This window comes from Myotis lucifugus, unplaced genomic scaffold (genome assembly GCF_000147115.1).
Source record: "Myotis lucifugus unplaced genomic scaffold, Myoluc2.0 scaffold_68, whole genome shotgun sequence".
NCBI classification, from domain to species: Eukaryota; Metazoa; Chordata; class Mammalia; order Chiroptera; family Vespertilionidae; genus Myotis; species Myotis lucifugus.
In genome coordinates, this window is record NW_005871116.1 from 5,583,299 (window position 1) to 5,601,130 (window position 17,832).

At 46.5% G+C, this 17,832-nt stretch overlaps 1 protein-coding gene across 9 annotated transcripts in view; it reads left to right on the top strand.

Moving 5' to 3' along the window:
- LOC111826324 (growth hormone receptor-like) overlaps positions 1 to 17,832 on the top strand; it is a 139,422-nt gene that overhangs the window by 15,550 nt on the left and 106,040 nt on the right. For 2 of the 9 annotated variants that reach the window (XM_023755046.1, XM_023755047.1), the window contains exon 1: positions 968 to 2,298. The exons of 5 other annotated variants lie outside the window; for them this stretch is intronic. In XM_023755046.1, coding sequence (XP_023610814.1) covers positions 2,259 to 2,298 — 40 coding nt within the window. In that variant the 5' untranslated portion in view covers positions 968 to 2,258. Of the gene's footprint in view, positions 1 to 548; positions 671 to 967; positions 2,299 to 17,832 lie in introns of those variants that run through there. 2 more of the 9 variants (XR_002829639.1, XR_002829638.1) reach the window with 2 other exon arrangements.

Sequence of the window (17,832 nt, forward strand, 5' to 3'; positions counted from 1 at the left end):
CTCTTTCTTGTGCTCAAAAAACAGCTGCAGGGGATCCAGGCACATGCTTCCAGGCCAGAAGAAGAAGAAGGGTAGAGGGCAAAAGGTAAACAGTTACCCAGCTAAGTTTGTTCTCTTCCGTGTCCTCCTTGGTGACCAGTGTACATGTTGTTAACCATAGAGCCAGCCCTTTCTGCAAGGGAAGCTGGAGAATGGGGGCTTTCTGTTTGTTTTAAGGTAGGCACAATGCCACCCCCATAAAAATGTGTTCTGTAGGAACACAGTGGGGGAGAACTGTTACTAACTAGACAACTTAGGGTCTCCTTTAAGAGGCCCTTCTGATCCATGGAAAGATTGGAAATCTCTGGTCTAAACTCCTATGGATCTTGCTTTTTCTCACTTGATAGAATAAAGGTTAGTATACCTCTCTGATCCCCTGGTACGGGGCAAAGAATGACTTCCTTCCGGCTCCCATGGTAAAACAGGGCCCATGCCAGGGAGGAGTGGCCGCTGCTGGCTGGCCTCAGTCCAGTGGGGAAAAGGGTGAGGACGCCCATGTCTCCGAGCTGGGTATTCCCAACAGGTGTCCCGTAGACCAGCCAGCAGTCCCTTCGGTGGGGAAGGCCATGGGGAACTACTGGGTCGCATTAGCTTGGCAGAGACAAACGTAGCACCTACGGAGCCCTAGCAGGTACGGAAATGCCTGACACTTACCAGGTGACTACTGTTGAGTCAGCAGCCACTTTTCTCTCCAGTTGCCCTCCCTTGTGGCTCTTTGTTGATTGCCCAAAAGCTCCAGGCCTGGGTGAGGCCTCTGAGGTGTAAGGGGTTTTCACCTTGATGAGGAAGTTCTCTGAGTGTCTGAGTTATCAGACCCTGAATTCTTGCCGCGTACCTGACTACCCACAGCAAAGTTGCATGTGGTTGCTTTTTTTTTTTTTTTTTTTTTTTTTTTTTTGCTGCCAGGCATAGGGCCTCAAGAGAACAGTGTGTCCTAAGAAAAACAAGAGTTTCAACCTGCAAAGAAAACAGAATCCACCCTGTTTGGTCACCTGAGAGAATCAATCAGCTCAGGAGGGCTGGACTGGCTTTCTGTTGCTCTGCAAAGGGGCTGAAACTTAGTTGAAGCACCGTGACTAGACCCTCTTTTAGAGGAGAAGCAGGGGGAGGGGATTTTAAAACAAAATGCCAGAAGCGTAATAGAGTTCAGAGGTCACAAACTCAGAGAGCCTATAGCATCTTGGCAGGTAACATGCATGTGTGCAGTGAGTCAGCTACACGCAGGCCAGGATGTGGCCCTTCTGGAGAAAGTGTTGCCAGAGAGGACTGCTGGTTCTAACCTCTCCTTTCCTTCTTTTTTCTTTTCTTTTCTTTTCTTTTCTTTTCTTTTTTTCTTTCTTCCTTTCCTCCCTCCCTTCCTCCATCCCTCCTCTCTCTAGACCTGGGCTTCTCAGTCTTGGCACTATTGACATTTGGGGTCAGACTCTTCTCTGTTGTGAGGACAGCTCTTCACACTGTAGGATGTTTAGCAGCATCCCTGGTCTTTACCCACTGGATGGCCAGTAACACACCTCCCCAACTTGTGGCAACCAAAAGTTAACCCTGACCTTGCCAAATGCCACCAGGGGAGAAAAGCCTTCCTGGTTGAGAACCACTGCTCTAGGCTAAGAAAAGCAGCCAGATTTGTAAACATAACAGTGCGGGGAGGGGCCATGACAAAAAAAAGGCCCTAAAGATGGGCAAGTTCTGAAAATAAGCTCTTCTGCAAGCTATACTGACCAAGGGCTTAGAGAAAGATCTGGAAGCACCATGGGTGATTTCGCTAAGCTCAGCAGCTTTTCCACGTATTGTGTTAACTTCTGTGAGACTAACTAGTCTAGAGGGTAGGTCTCATCCAGATCATGCTTAAAGCATTCGTCCACGCTTCTGAGAAGGTATGCTACTTGTCCATCGGCGCTTGTACATGAAAACTTAACAGCCGGAAGTAAGGGATTCATAAAACAGGGACCAGAGATCTTCAAGCCCACGTCTCATGTTTTATAGGATAAGACACTGAGGTCCAGGGACTCTGTGTTGTAGCACAATTTTTCATGATAAGCCTCAGTGAGTCAGACACTATCCTGGAATTTTCAACAGAATTATTATTGAGTAAAATGTTAAAACTGTACTCCTATGGCAATTTCTGAGACTTTTACAAATATATACAGTGTTCTCTTCTCCCTGGGGTCAGTTCCTGATCTAAAGGAGAAAGAGGAAGGCAGGCAAATGATTGAATTCAGATGGGGCTCAAGTGGAAGATGAGAACATCACGGAGAGAAGGTACAGCATGTTCTGGTATGTGCACGCTCTGATTACAAGGTGTGCTCCCGCTGCCTGGTGCGGTGCCTCAGCTCGGTCTAACTTCAGTTGTAACTGCCAGGATATCTGGAACAGAACTCTCCAGAGTCGGGCACGGCTCTCATTCTTCGCCCGCCATGTTCTAAATGTTCCCTGTGCCCAAACGTCTGAGCCATAAGAGGAAAGCTTCCCACTGTGGCCTGGTATGAGCTCACTGAGAGACGTCAGGAAATGCCTTTGACCTTGTTTTGGATTTGAGGGTGATGGAAGATATCGGAAACTGTTATAAATGTTCCAACAGGAAATTTATTAGAACTCAGAACAGCAAACCTATCTGTGCTTCAAGGGGGTGGGAGGATAGAAAGGGGGGAGCTGTGGGGAAGGATTAAGGACACATTAAAGGTATACACTGAATGTGTCCACAACTTTGATTGGGTAGACTATAACATTGGATTATGTGTTCACACGTCTCTTACATGGTTTGTAAATATGAGACCTATGGCCCTGTTAAGCATCGTGGTCTTTTGTTTTAGCTGAGTTGTGATGAACTTGGGATCGTCTTTTGGAGTTACCTTGCGAAGCAATAGTTTGTATACATTTCTCAGGTTGATGATGTTACTAATCTGGTTTGGGAACTAACACAACCAGATTGAGGCTTGACTGTGGGCCCTGGTCCAATTCAGCAGATCCAGTGCCCAAGTTTTAATGGGAAGAGAGGGTGCTGGGCCAGGCAGGAGGGAAGAAGCAGGTCAGTTTCTAAAAAGAAATAGGTCAAGAACTCATGTCACCTGCCTTCAGATCCCTCAATCGACCCTCCTGCCTCAGTCCTCAGTCCTCAGAGCCCTGTGTTCTCCCGAAGACTGAGGTGTCATGCTCGCTTCCTCAGCACACGTGCTAAAGGCTGAGGGGTCTTCTCCAACCCGGGGCCAGGATGCAAGGACTGCCATCACAGCGCCTTCCCCAGAGACAAGTGGGAAATTCTTACCTTATATTCCGGGTCTCTTCATTCTCTCAGGAGGGGCTTCCTTCTCTTTCAATGTGAAAAGAAAAGCCTCAGCTAGCGCTGCCCCTTAGCTAAGCTTTGCTCCAGGTTCTTGAGTGCCCGACGTCCAACAGCATCACTCGTGCCAGTTGGAAGGGCTGTGTTCTCAAGGACAGCTGGTTTCACCTGCCCGCCTCCCAGGCGAGCCCTGCCTTGGGGGTGCTTGAGCAAGCTCGCTGGGCGTTGTTGACTGTGAACGAAAGCAGCACTGGCGTAGGCCTAGCTGGGGAATATGCTACCATTCTGCTTCTCAGAGCTGAGGAGCCGTTCTCTTCCAGCCCTGTTCTTGAACTGATGAACCAAGGGCAATTAAAGAAGCAAGGACTCACTTCCTGCCAAGGGATGGAATCCAGGCACAAGTCATTACCTGAGCAATTTTGTCCAGAGTTGGCTTGTCTCGAGTGCTGCCGCATTCATAGTTTTGTGCTGTGACAAGGCATTTTTTAATACTGCTGTACACTCAGCGAGCATTTTTTGAGCATCTGCCCAGGACCCAGTCCTGTGCCATGCATGTTCAAAAGAAACAGGTAACATTGTCCTTGCACTTGGTTTTGTTGAAAAGATAAGACTTCCAGTCATAAAGCAATCCAAGAAGGAGCAAGTGACAAGCCACGTAGGAGGCATTGCTCAGTGGGAAGGGCCCAGGCTTTGGTGTCAGGTAGACCTGGGATTGAATCAGAGCTCCGCCTCTGACCAAGAGTGTGCTTTGTGAGATTCACTTACCCTGTGTGGTGTGGGCCTCAACTTCCTAGTCCATAAAATGGGATAATAGTAACTAGTATTCTGTCACATTAGACTGCTGTGCCGATTCAATATTATACATAGAGCACTTACTAGTACTACAGTGCCTGGCACACAGTAAGCACTTCTATTATTGTTGTTATTATTATTAATCAGGCAAATAGAGGGCTTTGATAAATCACTTAACTTTATCTCACCATCTGTGCAGATTACCTATAAACCAAAGAGAACAGTCTTTCTACAGTATTTTACCTCTAACATTCCATGGTATTTTGAACTGAAATATGTTGAGCAAATACCTTAACAGATGCTTCTCCTTCTAATTCTGATACTAATGCTAACAATAAAACCTCAGTGTTGCTGAGGGCTTGCTCTGTCCCAAGAGCTGTGACAGGCTTGGCAGTCTGTTATTTACTTATGTGACACACTCAGGGAGAGGGGCAACCTTGTCCTGTTTCCTACACTATATTTGGCCCAATTTAATATTTCTAAAGACAGGGTATATTATGGAATTAATTACTATTTTTGATGTGATAATGCTTTTCTTGTTTTCTTCCCCAAAAGCCATTTCAAAGTGAGATAGGGGATCTTTATAACAGATGTACCTGTGAAGCAAGGGAAATGAATATTTTTTCCTATATTTTGAATGATAAACCTGGGACTTAGAGATGCTAATTTACATGCCAAAGATTAATGGAATCACTAAGGCCAAGCAGAATTTGGACTGATATTGGTCTTATTTTGTCCACTCTAACATACTTCTTAGGAATAAAGGTTTAAAAAGTTGCTAACAGCTCTAGCTGGTTTGGCTCAATGGATAGAGCATTGGCCTGCAGACTGAAGAGTCCCGGGTTCGATTCTGGTAAAGGGCACATACATGGGTTGTAGGCTCGATCCCCAGTAGGGGGTTTGCAGGAGGCAGCCAATCAATGATATTCTCTTATCATTGACTAGAGGCCCAGTGCATGAGATTCGTGCACTGGGGAGGTGGGGGGGTGGGGGGCCGGTCCCTCCAGCCTGGCCTGGCCCTCTCGCAGTCTGGGACCCCTTGCTCCTTACTGCCCGCCTGCAGCAGAGGCGGAAAGTGGCTCCCGCCACCGCTGCTGCGCTCGCCAGCCATGAGCCCGGCTTCTGGCTGAGTGGCACTCCACCTGTGGGATCACACTGACCACCAGGGGGCAGCTCCTGTATTGAGCATCTTCTGCCTGGTGGTCAGTGCACATCATAGCGACCAGTCGTTTCACCATTTGGTCGATTTGCATATTACGCTTTTATTATATAGGATAGGATGTTTCTATCTCTCTCTCCCTCCCCCTTCTCTGAAATCAATACAAATATAAAAATAAATAAAAAATTAAAAGTTGCTAACATACAGTCCTTCGTTCACTTCATTTTTCCAAAGCAAAATACTTTTGATCCATTTTGCTTGGGTGAACTGCAGATTGCCTGTTTATTCTTAACAAGGATACACTTTGAGTCCTCCTGGCAGGACTCGACAGACTGTGGATCTTGTGCAAGGTATGTTGACGTCTGTCTGATGTTGCATCAATGGTGCCATTGGTCAGTCTACAGAGTTATTTTCCTCATGATAAGAACCTCCTGGAGTCATAGATTTTCTTTAGAAATTTCACTCTGACCTGAGTTTACCCGGGTAATTGCAGCAGGTTTTTCCCTAGGCTTTTCAGGACCTTGGGTCCTCACAAGGAAATAGGACTGCAGTCTTCAAGGTTGATCATTAAGCACGCTCATGGAAAATTAACAGCAGTATTCTTTGACCCCAGTCTGTATAGCCCAACTAATCTTGGGTAAATATAAGATTGCATTACTAATCTTTTGACATTTGGCACAATTTAGCTATCCAATAGGCCCGTTGTTACTGTTGAAAACTTTTTTGAAGTATATTAAAACTCTTCTCATTTCCTCTGAGTTTTATTCTCTGAAGAAAGAATCTCAGGGCCTTTTATTCAAGCTAGGAGACCCTCCCAAACCATCTTACCACTAGCTGATTAATTGTCTAGGATATCAAATCAGCTCTGTCATAAAATAATTACAGTTCCAGGGTCACAGTTAATAGAACAAGATTTCAGCAGTCTTTTGAATGACAGGTGACCACTAGCCTTTGTAAATGTCCTTTGATTCAGGAAGTGAAAGTTTTATTGGGGGAAAAAAAGCTATTTGTAGACCTGGTTCCCTGATAAGTCATTCTGAAGTTCTCAAAGTAAAGGGTTCTGTTTCTACTTTTAACAAAACATGGGTGTAAGCATATTCACCTAGAATGAAAGAATAAATGAATGAATGAATGAACAAATATATTGCGCCTATTTGGAATTTGCTTTTTGTTCTTGCAGTTTCAGCACCAAAGCGCAGTTGTAAAATTGGCGGAATTTGAAATGGTGTCAGTCAGGGTCCTGGCAAGACACAGAGTCTAACTTAGAAGGTTCGAGAGACCTTAAAGAAGGGGAGATGCACAGAAGGGTGGGTGGGGTTTAAGTCACCAACGAGGCATGTTGAGGCACTGGGGAGGCCATGGGAGGCCATCACCACCCCTAGACCTGGGGCAGCAGTGGAAGGAAGTGGTGCTTCTCTAGTTCTGGGAGAGCAGGAGCCAGGCGGGGGGCTTGGGCTCTGCCTGAACACAGGGGTTGGAAGGAAGTCATCCCTGACCTCTCTTTCAGCTTTCTAATCTCCATTGTTCAAACCCATAGGAAGTCAGCCAGAAGGGAGCCTGGAGATTCAGCCATAGCCATCAAGGTGTGGGGTGTAGGAGGAAGGATCTAGAATGGATCTGCTAGGGGAGAAGGGCCAGACAGAGAAGAAGCAGCCCAGCGTGGAAATGCTGTTTTAGAGCCCCAAAGAATGGTATATGCAAGCTGCCAAAGAAGAATGGTATATTCAAGGAATGCCAGGCCCTGACCTCATTTGACCTTGAGTTAGCATGCACTTTTCTGGAACTTCCTTTCAAATCCACTTGTCATGCCTGCCAGCAGTCAGAATTACAGGTCGGTTCAGCCTGTCCCATCGCTAAGGTCCCTGTGTGGTGATGGCATTGAGGGGGTGGTCCTGTAGCTCACTGGTGGAGGAAGGTCTAGGGAGAAAAAGATTAAGAGGGAAGTTGTTGAGAATCTCTCCAGGAAGCTCAAGAAGTAGGGATAGAATGAGAGTAGTAGGGAGGCGTGTGCATGAAATGACTTGCAAATGGTTTCACAGCCACGTGCATGGGTCATGTTCGCTCCCATGGCCTGCCAGCCCCCACGGTCTCCAGGAGCCCTCTGAGAGTAGGGGTGGTGACCTCTCCATTATAAATACTGAGCCTCAAAAGATGGTCACTCTCAGTGTTATTGGGGATATTACACATCTTAACTCATCTCCCAAGGGGAAGTTTGTGTTTGATGTTACTGTGGTTTCACCCACTAGAAAGGGGAAAAGAAACATTGATAAAGAAGGGGGAATAGATACCACTATGTGATGAAAAGTATATCTGTAATTCTCGTTTGCTGGATGACAATTGCTTAAAGCCTGTGCTGGTTAACTCTCCATTCTCAGCTGACAAAAACCAAACATCTTTAGCACACACCATATTTCATGGTTCCTGCTATAACAAAATACCACCGGCTTGGTGGCTTATACGCAGCATAAATGTATTGCTCACAGTCTGGAGGCTGGAAGTTTGGGGTCATGGTTGGGTGAGAGCCCTCTTCTGAGTCACAGACTTCTCTTTGTGTCCTCACCTGTGGAAGGGACCAGGGAGCTCTGTGGAGTCACTTTTATAAGGGCACTAATCCCTTTCATGAGGGTGCCAGCCTCATGACCTAGTCACCTCCCAAAGACCCCACCTACTACCTTTGGGTGTCAGGATTTCAACGTGAATTTGTGGGGAACACACCATTCAAGCCATAGTAGTTCATTACCATAATCTTTTGTGCTTCTCTTGCTTCATCATACTTTAACCTGGCAAAATCTCAACCGAGATTAAATCCAGCTCCCTGCCTACACCATGCCTGTACCTGAGAGCAGAATGACCCTGGAGAGAACACACACGCTGACTGGTTTCACTATAAATTCACAGCCACCACCTCACTGAGCCCTCAGTCATGACTGGCAGTGCACCCATCGCTCCCTGGTTGGTTCACTTTCCTACCCTCCTGCTTAACCATTGCACATCTTGTCTTCCCTAAGCCTCTCACACTCACTTCCCACATCCTGCCTCTGTGCAGATAGCCTTTCTTCCAGTATTACTGCAACACAGAACAGACCCAACCCAGAGGCCATAGAGACTCTCCAGCTCCCACCACACCTGCTCATCTCGCAGAACAGTGGCCACAGCTGTGCCGTCCTCCTGTTGACAAGGCGCTTATAAGACACATCTCTCCTCTTGACACTTGCTTTCCCTCTGGCCTTTACTCAGGATATTACCCCAGCAATGTTTCTCCTTCTCTCTTGTATTATCTGTTTTCTTTCTCCACCAGATCATTCCCATCATCCTAAAATCAGGCTGTAATCTCCTAGTGTGATAAAAACTAAACATTCGGCTGTTGACCCTATGTCTTTCTTTAGCCCTTGCCCTATTTTTAAAATCTCTTTTTTTTTTTTTCAGCAAAACCCCCTGGGAGAGTTGTCTGTACTCCATTGATTTTGGTGGGGTGGCAGTTGGAAACTGGGCTTGGTCACTGGGATGATCCCGGCTGCTAAATTCAGTAGCACAACCTCACCCTTCACCTTCATGGCCTGTTGGATCACCCGCCCTTCTTTATTTGGTCTCCAGGACGCCACGCGTACCTGATTTTTCCTCACACCTCACAGGTCTTCCTTGTAAGTTCTTGTGCTGTTTTCACTCAGCACCCCAACCTCTAACTGTTCGAATGACCCAGGAACCAGGCCTCAGGCCCCTTTCTTCTGTACCCCTTTGCCACCAAAGGAACCCCCTCCTCCCATTCCAGGAACCCAAGCTCGTGTGCTAAGAATTAAACATGAAGTCCACAGGCTTTGTAACCTGTGTTCTAACTCCTGGTGGGGTTGCTAGAAAATCAATATTTGGTGGGAATTTTAATACATTTGCTGTTGTGGCTTCAAATAATATTTTACACACTGAAAACTTCCTAATTAATCTCTCCTGGGCTCTGGATCTGTCTATTCAGCTTCCCAGTTGAAATCCCCAGCCGAGGCTCTGTAGTCCCTCAAAACTGACCCTCCCAAAACGGAACTCATCGCCCTGTACTGGGTCACCCTTCAGTCATCCCCATCTCAGATGGTGACACCTCCATCCTTTAGTTGCTTAGGCTAAAAAGTATTGGGGTCATCTTCACTCCTCTCTTTCTCTCATTTCCCAAAGCCTATTCCTGTGAAAATCCTAACCAGTTCCCATCATTTCCTCTGTGACCTTCCTGGTCCAAGCCGCATCCTCTCTCACCTGCATTACTGTAAAGGCCCCAGCTGGTCTGTCTCCTCTGCACCTGCCCCCCCGCTCCACCCACCCTACACCAGTGCATCTCTGCACATTGCATCCTCTGCTCAGAGCCCTCCAGTGCTCTCCCCTGACTCAGTGGCCTCTCAGGCTCTTGGTGATCTGGTCCCCTGTAATCCCTGACTCCCTTGGCCAGAGGTTTCTGCTATAACACTATGTGTGTGTCCTGTAACACTTTGTGTTCTGCAGAATGTAGTCTAAAAACACATTTCTGGGGGCACAGCTCGGGTGCAGCTGTGCATTTTTAATTCTCTTACATGGAACCGAAATCACCGCAGCCTGTGTAGCAGCCGACCTGAGGGCTGTCTCCTTCCTGCTACGCCTGGGTTTCTACTCCTGCTCTTCTGGCTCCTTTTGCCTAAGAAAAACCTTGTTTCCGTGTGATACCCACATTACCCTGCTATTTACCAATAGCCTCTGAGCTAATTGCTGTTCTGAGAGACACATGTTGTAACAGAACAGCCTGTCCTCACTTACTGTCATCTTGGCTCATTCCCAGATGTGTCAGGCAAGCACCTACCTTGAGCCTTTTGCCCTGGCTCCGGTCCTCACCCGGAGCGTCCTCCCTGCAGAGCCCTCCCGGGGGTCTGCATCTCTTTCAGATCCTTATTCACACTCTTCCTGGGGAGTGTGGGCTTCCCGACAGCCCATCTAAAAGGGCGACGCCCTCGCTGCCGTCCAGACGTTCTCTCCTGCAGGACATGTGGCTTTCTCCATGCTGCTTAGCGTCACCTGGGATAGATTACTCACTTGTTGCCTAACGCACAGCCATGAGTACATGAGCTCTGTGGAGGCAAGGGTTGGGCGGTTTTGTTTCATTTGCTTCCTTTGTGTTTCTCTGCAATATCTTCTGTGCCTGGAACATGGGCCTGCACGTGCAAAGCATTTTGTCAGTGTTTGTTGGATGAATGAATGAATGAACTCTAAGTTCTTTAGGATTCATCTGAATTTCCTTCTTACCTACAGAATAAACAGTCCACCTGCTTTTGTTTCTGTTCTGATTTGGGGTATATGTTTGTATGGACAGGACAGTGGCTTTTTCAAACCTGGTTCCTGTGTTCTTTGCTATGTGTCAGACTTGCACGCTGGTTCATGCCTGCCACACTGGGCTTGTTCAAACTTTCACAGCTTTGGTACTTAGTCATTTATTAAAGGGGTGTCCTGGGAAAATGTCAGATACAGGTTGTGTATGCCTACTCGTACCCCTTACTAACCTAAGCACTCCTTCTCCCACTGCCAACCCAAGCTCTCAGCCGCCAATCAAAACTCAATCTGCAGGCTTTTCAGACCTTGCCTGTGCACTAGCTGCTCGTAGGTGGCTGGACAATCATACTTTTATGAGAATTTGAACACATTGCCTTCCCACGCACAGCCAGTCTCGGTGTCTGCTCATAGAGTAGGTCATTCCAGCACTCCAGAGTGGTGGCCCTGCTGCAGGTTTGTCCTGATGCTATGGGGACAGGGACATGGTGACTAGCTCCCTGTGGTTCTGGGACAGGCTGCACAAGGGTGGTGATGGGAGCAGTTGTGGGAGGAGAGTATGATACGTACAGAGGTTTTTGATGCAGAGAATGGTGGGGGAATCAACATGCTAAAAGGCACAGAAATGGACAGGTTCCTGGTGTGTTTGTTACTGGGACCCCAATATTTGACCTGTCTGCCTGGCCTACAGAAATGCAGTAGAGCAAGAAAAATAGTTTGATATTGAATTGGCCAACCCAGAGGTGGGGTTACAGATTAGGGAGGGCACCGTGGGTTAGAGGTTCAGGCTCTTGCTGAGAGCTGATTGGTTGAAGGTGAGGTGAGGGTAATAAATCATTTCTTCAGGTCTTGAGGACAGCTCTGAGGTCGGCTCCAGCATCCCTCTATCTGGTCTCATAGGAAAGTGGCCAGGGGGTCATTCCACCTTAGGGCTCAGGAGCTGAAACATAACTTAGGTCAAGATGTTATCTTTAGCCTGCAGAGGTCCAGGTGGTATGACCACTTGTCAGGTCTGGGCTCTTGTCTTCTGCTACCTTGGGTGTTGCTGATTATGGGGGGCGGGGTTGGGAGGGGAGAGGCTAGGTCTCTGAGGGGAGAAAGAATATGAGAGAGGAGGGGAGAGACATGGAGGTGATTTCTAGAGCTAGGATTAAAAGCTAAATTTAATCAAAGTCATAAGGACCCTCAGTTCCAGATTTGGGGAAGAGTGTGGTGAATCATTCAGCACAGGCAGCGGGTGGGGAGTAGTGTAGGGTGTAGGGTAGCTGAGGAGAGAGGTGGGCTCATCTGCCATAGAGAGTTCTAAGTGATATGACTTCCCACGCCTCATCTTTCCCAACCAACCCTGGCCTTCTTGAAACTGTCAGCTGTAAGCTTATGTGGCCTTGCCCAGTACATAGACGGGTTCCTGGCATGTATAGAAAGACCTGTTGGTTTCATGAATACATATGTATATACGTGTGTATATATTCATATACAGATGTACATTTGTATGCATATATATATACGAATGATCTATCAATATATCAATATTTATTTCTACATTTTCTCTACAACAAACTAATTCTGTACCTAAATCCTTGATTAGCAAGTTGTCCATTAAAAACTAGCTTCATAGATTCTTAAGGTAATGGCACAAGTCGACACTCCATAACATATTTTGACATGACCTAAACGCTCTGATACTTCCTCTTTCTCGGGGCTTAGGTTCCATCTACCAGTGCTGACCCACCTCTCAGTTGGGGGTGATATCACCCTCTGAACATTTTTGAACACCCTGAAATTCTTGCTTTGGTGTCCTGAACTCTTGGCTCTGTGAGATTTTTTTTTTAAATAATCAGAGAAAGAAGGTTGAATGAGAGAGATCCTTAGTTGAGGTCTGTGATGGAAAGAGTAGCCTGCAGTAAGCCCTGTGGGGCTCTGCCATTGACAGGCGTGTGTCATTACCACGTTCCTCCACATTTCTGCATCTCAGTAGACTAATGTAGCCAAATTTCAATAACCAAATGATCTCTAGAGACCGGATGCTTTAACCCCCATGAATGTCCCTCTTTGGTGAGCTTTAAAAACTGTGTAGGGGCAGTTATTTGGGAGAAAAATGCCCATTCAGCCTCTTAAATCATACTTCCCAGGACTGGAATTAGAAGCACACAACTTCTTGCGTAAATGCCTTTGAAAATGGTCCCACCTCTGGGCTTCTCTCTCCAAGTGGAGGCCAGCTATCTTTGGCCGCTTCACAGCTCATTAGCAGTCCAGGGGAGAGGAAACAGATGAGATGAAGCTTAAATATGTCACATTGGTTATTTCTTAGCAGCTCTGATAAAAAGCTTAGCAGCAGGAGGTTAAAACTCTACTAAAGAGGTTTGAGGATTATCTGTGACTTTAGCTTATGCATGTTACCTTCCTCCTTTCCCCTCCTCCCTTTTTCTAACGATTAAGCATGAGTTGGCTGAAAACATTAATGAGGCCACTATAAAAATATTTTACTATCCTGTAGGTCCTTGAAAAAATGATTTTATTACTTACAAGAAAATCAAAATAAAATAAGACCTACTTTGCTCGGAATGTTATTTTTCTGTCAAAATTGGCAAGCTCTTGAAGACAAGTGGCTAATTATAGTCAAAGATGTGCTCAAGTCAGTGGATGCCTCTGACCTATGTCTTGGATTCTGTAGGCAGGAATTTGGCTGCTTACAAGTGGCTCCTGGTGCAGGTCCCCAGGCCAGCTTTGTTCTGCAGATCCCCCAGGAGCAAGGGCATGGCTTTGGATGGGCAGACCCCAAGGTCCCACATTGAGAAGATAAACTCACACTATACTTCTTGGTGGGATCTCCAGTTCTGCTTCTCTGATAACCAGGTCTCTCTTTCCTCCTGTTAGAATTTATGGTCCTCAAAAGCAAGTTTTATCTGGATTTATGCAAACGGCCAGCTCTATGTGATGATGGACATGCATGGGTCTAGGTGCAAAAAGGAGGAAACTATTCAGAGACATAGGCAAACTGTGAGACCAACATAAGTGGGGGAGCCAGCGGGACGAGGTGCTGGGTTTGAGAAGCACAGGTGGAAACTTGGGGCACAGGGTAAGTGAGACAGGGGCAAGGCAAGGACTGGACTGGGATCTCTACTGAGGCAATGCTCAGGTCTGGCCCTAGAACTCTGTCTTGGTGAGGACATTGGTGAAGGTTCACGGTCATTACAGGATGAGAGAGATGGATGGAGAGAAAAGATTATGGGAGGGTCAGTGGTGGTCCCTTTCAGTCATATGATCCCAGTTCCATTTGATCATGGAGCTATAGGAGGTTTCCTTTGTTTAGTCTCCATCACCCGAAGATAAATTGGGCCTTTAAGGACCAATGAGACACTCCATGTCACTGGGAGTGTTGGACATCTCAGAGGAGGAAGACTGATGGGGACAGGGGCTGAGGACAGCTAAGTCTTAGACAGTCTCATGAAAGGAGGCCTTGAGAAGGCAGTCCCCTTTCATCAGGAGCACAGACTGAAGTTGGGAAGAGTGCTTAGGCCACAGGGTCATCAAGCATGATGCAGGCTTAACCAACATGCAGTCTCTCACACAGGTAGGCACTTAATGCATGTTTGCTAATCACATGTTAGCTGCTGCCGTACCTCTCCCCCCCCCGCCCCCCGGCTCTCCCTGCCCCCAGAGCTCATCAGAGTTCCATAGAAACCTGGAACCTGGTCCCTTGCGGAAAACCAAAGGTGACTCTAAAGGAAAAGGATTGCCCATCCAGAAGGCAGCTTGGCCTTCCTGGTGAGAACAGTTTTCTTCTCTGCGTAGTTTACCTTGGCAGAGGCCAGTGTCTCTTTCCTGCAGACGGCTACTGTTTACAGCTGTTATCATGTTTTTTCTTCTCCCGTCTTCCACAAGCGCTCTTCCCGTCCTTAACTACCGCCAGTTCACTGCGGGGACCGCTTTCTGAGCCACTGCCTTCCCCTTTTCCATGGGATCAACGTTGCTATGTCTGTGCCATCTCAGCAGCGTTGGCCCATGTGCCCTGGGTGGTTGCTCAGAGGAGAGATGTGATGGTGGACGCAGGTTGGGGACTGGCTTCATGATTTCATGCATCTGGCAGTCAGGCCTAATTAAGATCCCGGTTCCATTCTGTTGGATTTCGTCTGTGACCTACTGGAACTCGGGCTGGAGCTAACACTGGGTGGATATAAAAACAGTAAGCCAAGAAGTTTGCACTTCTCTCGACTGTAGCTGTTTACTTAGCTGGAGCAGGTTTAGTGGGTGGCCCAGCCTTCGCAACCGGTGAAGACAGAATCGAGCTGTAAAAACTTGGGTAAAGGAGGCCAGTAACACTCCTTCCATTTCTTCAGCTTTATCGCAGCTTATAAATTAGTTCAGTGGGTGTGTTGATCTTCTAGGAGCTAGTACTTTAGCCTTCTCCCCATCAAGTTATTTAGTTTAAATCCATGAGCTGTGCCCACTGAAAGCTCTTCCTGACCCGTGAAATGAATGACAATAATGTGTTAATAGAAACGATGACTTTCTTTGGCTTATTTTTGGAGTAGGTCCAGAGAATGACTGTGACTGGGTAGATTTTTGTTGTTATTTCCTTTTTGTTTATTTATTTGGGTCATTATAACCTTGTTTATGTCCATGTGCTCCCACCTGAGAGAGGCAAAAGGCTTGAAGTTAGTGCAGTCAAGACATAAAACCTTAATAAATTGCCCCATTACTTACCACCTTCAAAGCATTTTACTACAGTGAGAGTTTATTAGATTTCTCTCAAGCGTACCAAAGATTAAGATTAATTTCTTACATGTCACAGCTATTTTTCTACCTACTGCCTAAAAAAAAAACAATTCACCTTTATCATAAACACCTAAGCCAAAAATCCCTTAAAGAGGCCGTGCAGTGGGTGAGAACTCTGGAGTCAGACAGGCTATTGGAATTCTGGTTTTGCTGCTTCCCAGCTGCGTGAACTTGAGCTTCAGGGTCCCCTTCTGCAACAGAAGATGATTGCAGAGCCTTTTCATAGGGTTGTGAAATGAGGTAATGCATTTAAAGAGCTAGAACAGTGTCTCCCCTGTAGGGGAAGTACGGGAGAAACACTGAGGGGAAAGGACACTGGACGGTCCCAGCAGTGGGGTGGGGGGTGGGGGAGGGGAGGTGAGAGAGAGAAAGAAAGAAGGGAAGTGGAAGAATCTCAAATATAAAATGGCTACCCTTTAATTTTTCCCAAGGAGAGAGAAGCAGATGTGCTGGTGTGGTTTTGAGAATCCCTAGCATCACCAGCAAAGGATGGGAGCTTGAGTCGAAGCCGAGGTGTGGCCTTTGTGATGTCTGCCCGGGCCAGCTGCGTGGTGGACCCTGTGGTCCATGGCTCCCTATCGGCACACGGGACTTTATGGACATGTGTTTGGGGCAAACTTTGCGACCTGATTGTTTGCACTTGATTGCCACAATGTGTAATTATTTACTGGTGCTGGCTGAGGGGTGTCAGTTTAGCGTTTCTGGCAGAGGGAGGATGAAGTTTAATATTTGAAGGCATCTTTTTTCAGGCGGTCTGCCCTGGCTTTTGTTAGAGCACTTAGGGTGGCATGGAGCAGCCAAACCTACTGGTTAACTCATTAGAAGTTTATTACTTAGAAATTCACCTTCTCAATTCACTTTATCAGGCCATAGCTCTTTCCTCTAAGAGTGACACTAACTGTGGGTTTCATGTCAGTGGTCTAATTGGAGGGCTTTGGAAAGACAGTAATAGCTTAAGGATGTTCCTTAGATGGAGCTTTCCTTTCTAAAACCTGAACTGAGCTTTATCAAAACAGTAACTAAAATTTGAAATAAGACTCCATTACTGGGTTAGAAGCTCCACGTGGGTAGGAATGTGTCTCTGTAGTCTTTGGGCCTAAATCCATATGCAGCTCAGAGTAGGCACTCACATGCTGAATTGATGAGTATGATATTTAAATTAGCATAGCTGTCCCTTGGGATAATAAGTCAAAGGAGAATAAAATTTATATTAAACCAAAACAGAAGTCCTTATGCTCGAAATGGCATCACTTTTTTTTTTTTATGGTCAGGACCCATTTTTGTTCCAATTAAAGAAAATCATGATATAAAGGAACATAAAGTGAAATATTCTATATTCATATTGTGTTTTGACATCTGCAATATGTTTTAAATAAAAATGTCTCAAATCCTATTATATTGACATTAGAGGCCCAGTGCACAATTTTTGTGCGCTTGGGTGGGGGGGGGGGGGGTCCCTCAGCCCAGCCTGCACCCTTTTCAATCTGGGACCCCTTGGGGAATGTCCAACTCACAATCCAGGACTGCTAGTTAGACTCGCCTGCCTGCCAGCCTGATAGCCCCCTAACCGCTCCCCTGCCAACCTGATTGACACCTAACTGCTCTCCTGCCAGCATGATTGTCCCCAACTGCCCTCCCCTGCTGGCCCAATCGCCCCCAACTGCCTTCCCCTACAGGGCTGAGGGGACTGGGGGACTCCAACTGGATGAGGCAGGGCTGAAGGGACTGAGGTACTGAGGCTTGATGAGGCGGGGCTGAGGGGACTGGGGGACTCCGGCTGTATGAGGCAGGGCTGAGGGAACTGGGTGCTGCCATCTTGTGGCTGTGGGCATTACCATTTTGTGAGGGAATGACAATCAATTAGCATATTCCTTCTTTATTGGCTGTGGGTGCTGCCATCTTTGTGAGGGCATGATGGTCAATTAGCATATTCCCTCTTTATTAGATAGGATTGCCATGTGTTTCTTAGAGGTATTGTTCATTCAGATCTAAAGTGAAGGTAGTTTGTGGCCACTCAGAGTGGACATGTGTTCTCCTTATTAAAGGGCATATCTTCTGGGCGCAGCCGTGCTCTCCCTAAGCTCACATGTTTTCTCTCGATGCTGTGCCTTATTGACATTGCAGAATCGAAGGACTACATGGTTTTGTTCCCTACCTGATAGTCTTTTGGCCATTTTAGAATAAGCCACGTCCACTCACACAGCTAACTGGCTTTTTCCCTCAGCTCTCTGTTCTGATATTAGATTGTTCTCCAGCAGCTATATGTTTAGATGCTGAAAAGAATGGTTGTAAACCTCTCCCTTCACTACCCTGCCTTCTCTTTCCCTAAAATTGGCCTAATTTAATAATTTTATTAATAGCACTAGTAATAATTAAAAGTGTATGTGTGTGTACAGACATATACAGAGAGAGAGAGAGAGATTGATGGGGGATCATTTGATTTGGTATTATGTTAATGCTGAAATTTCTTATTAAACAAGTGTTCCAGATGAGTGTGTAATAAACAACATTG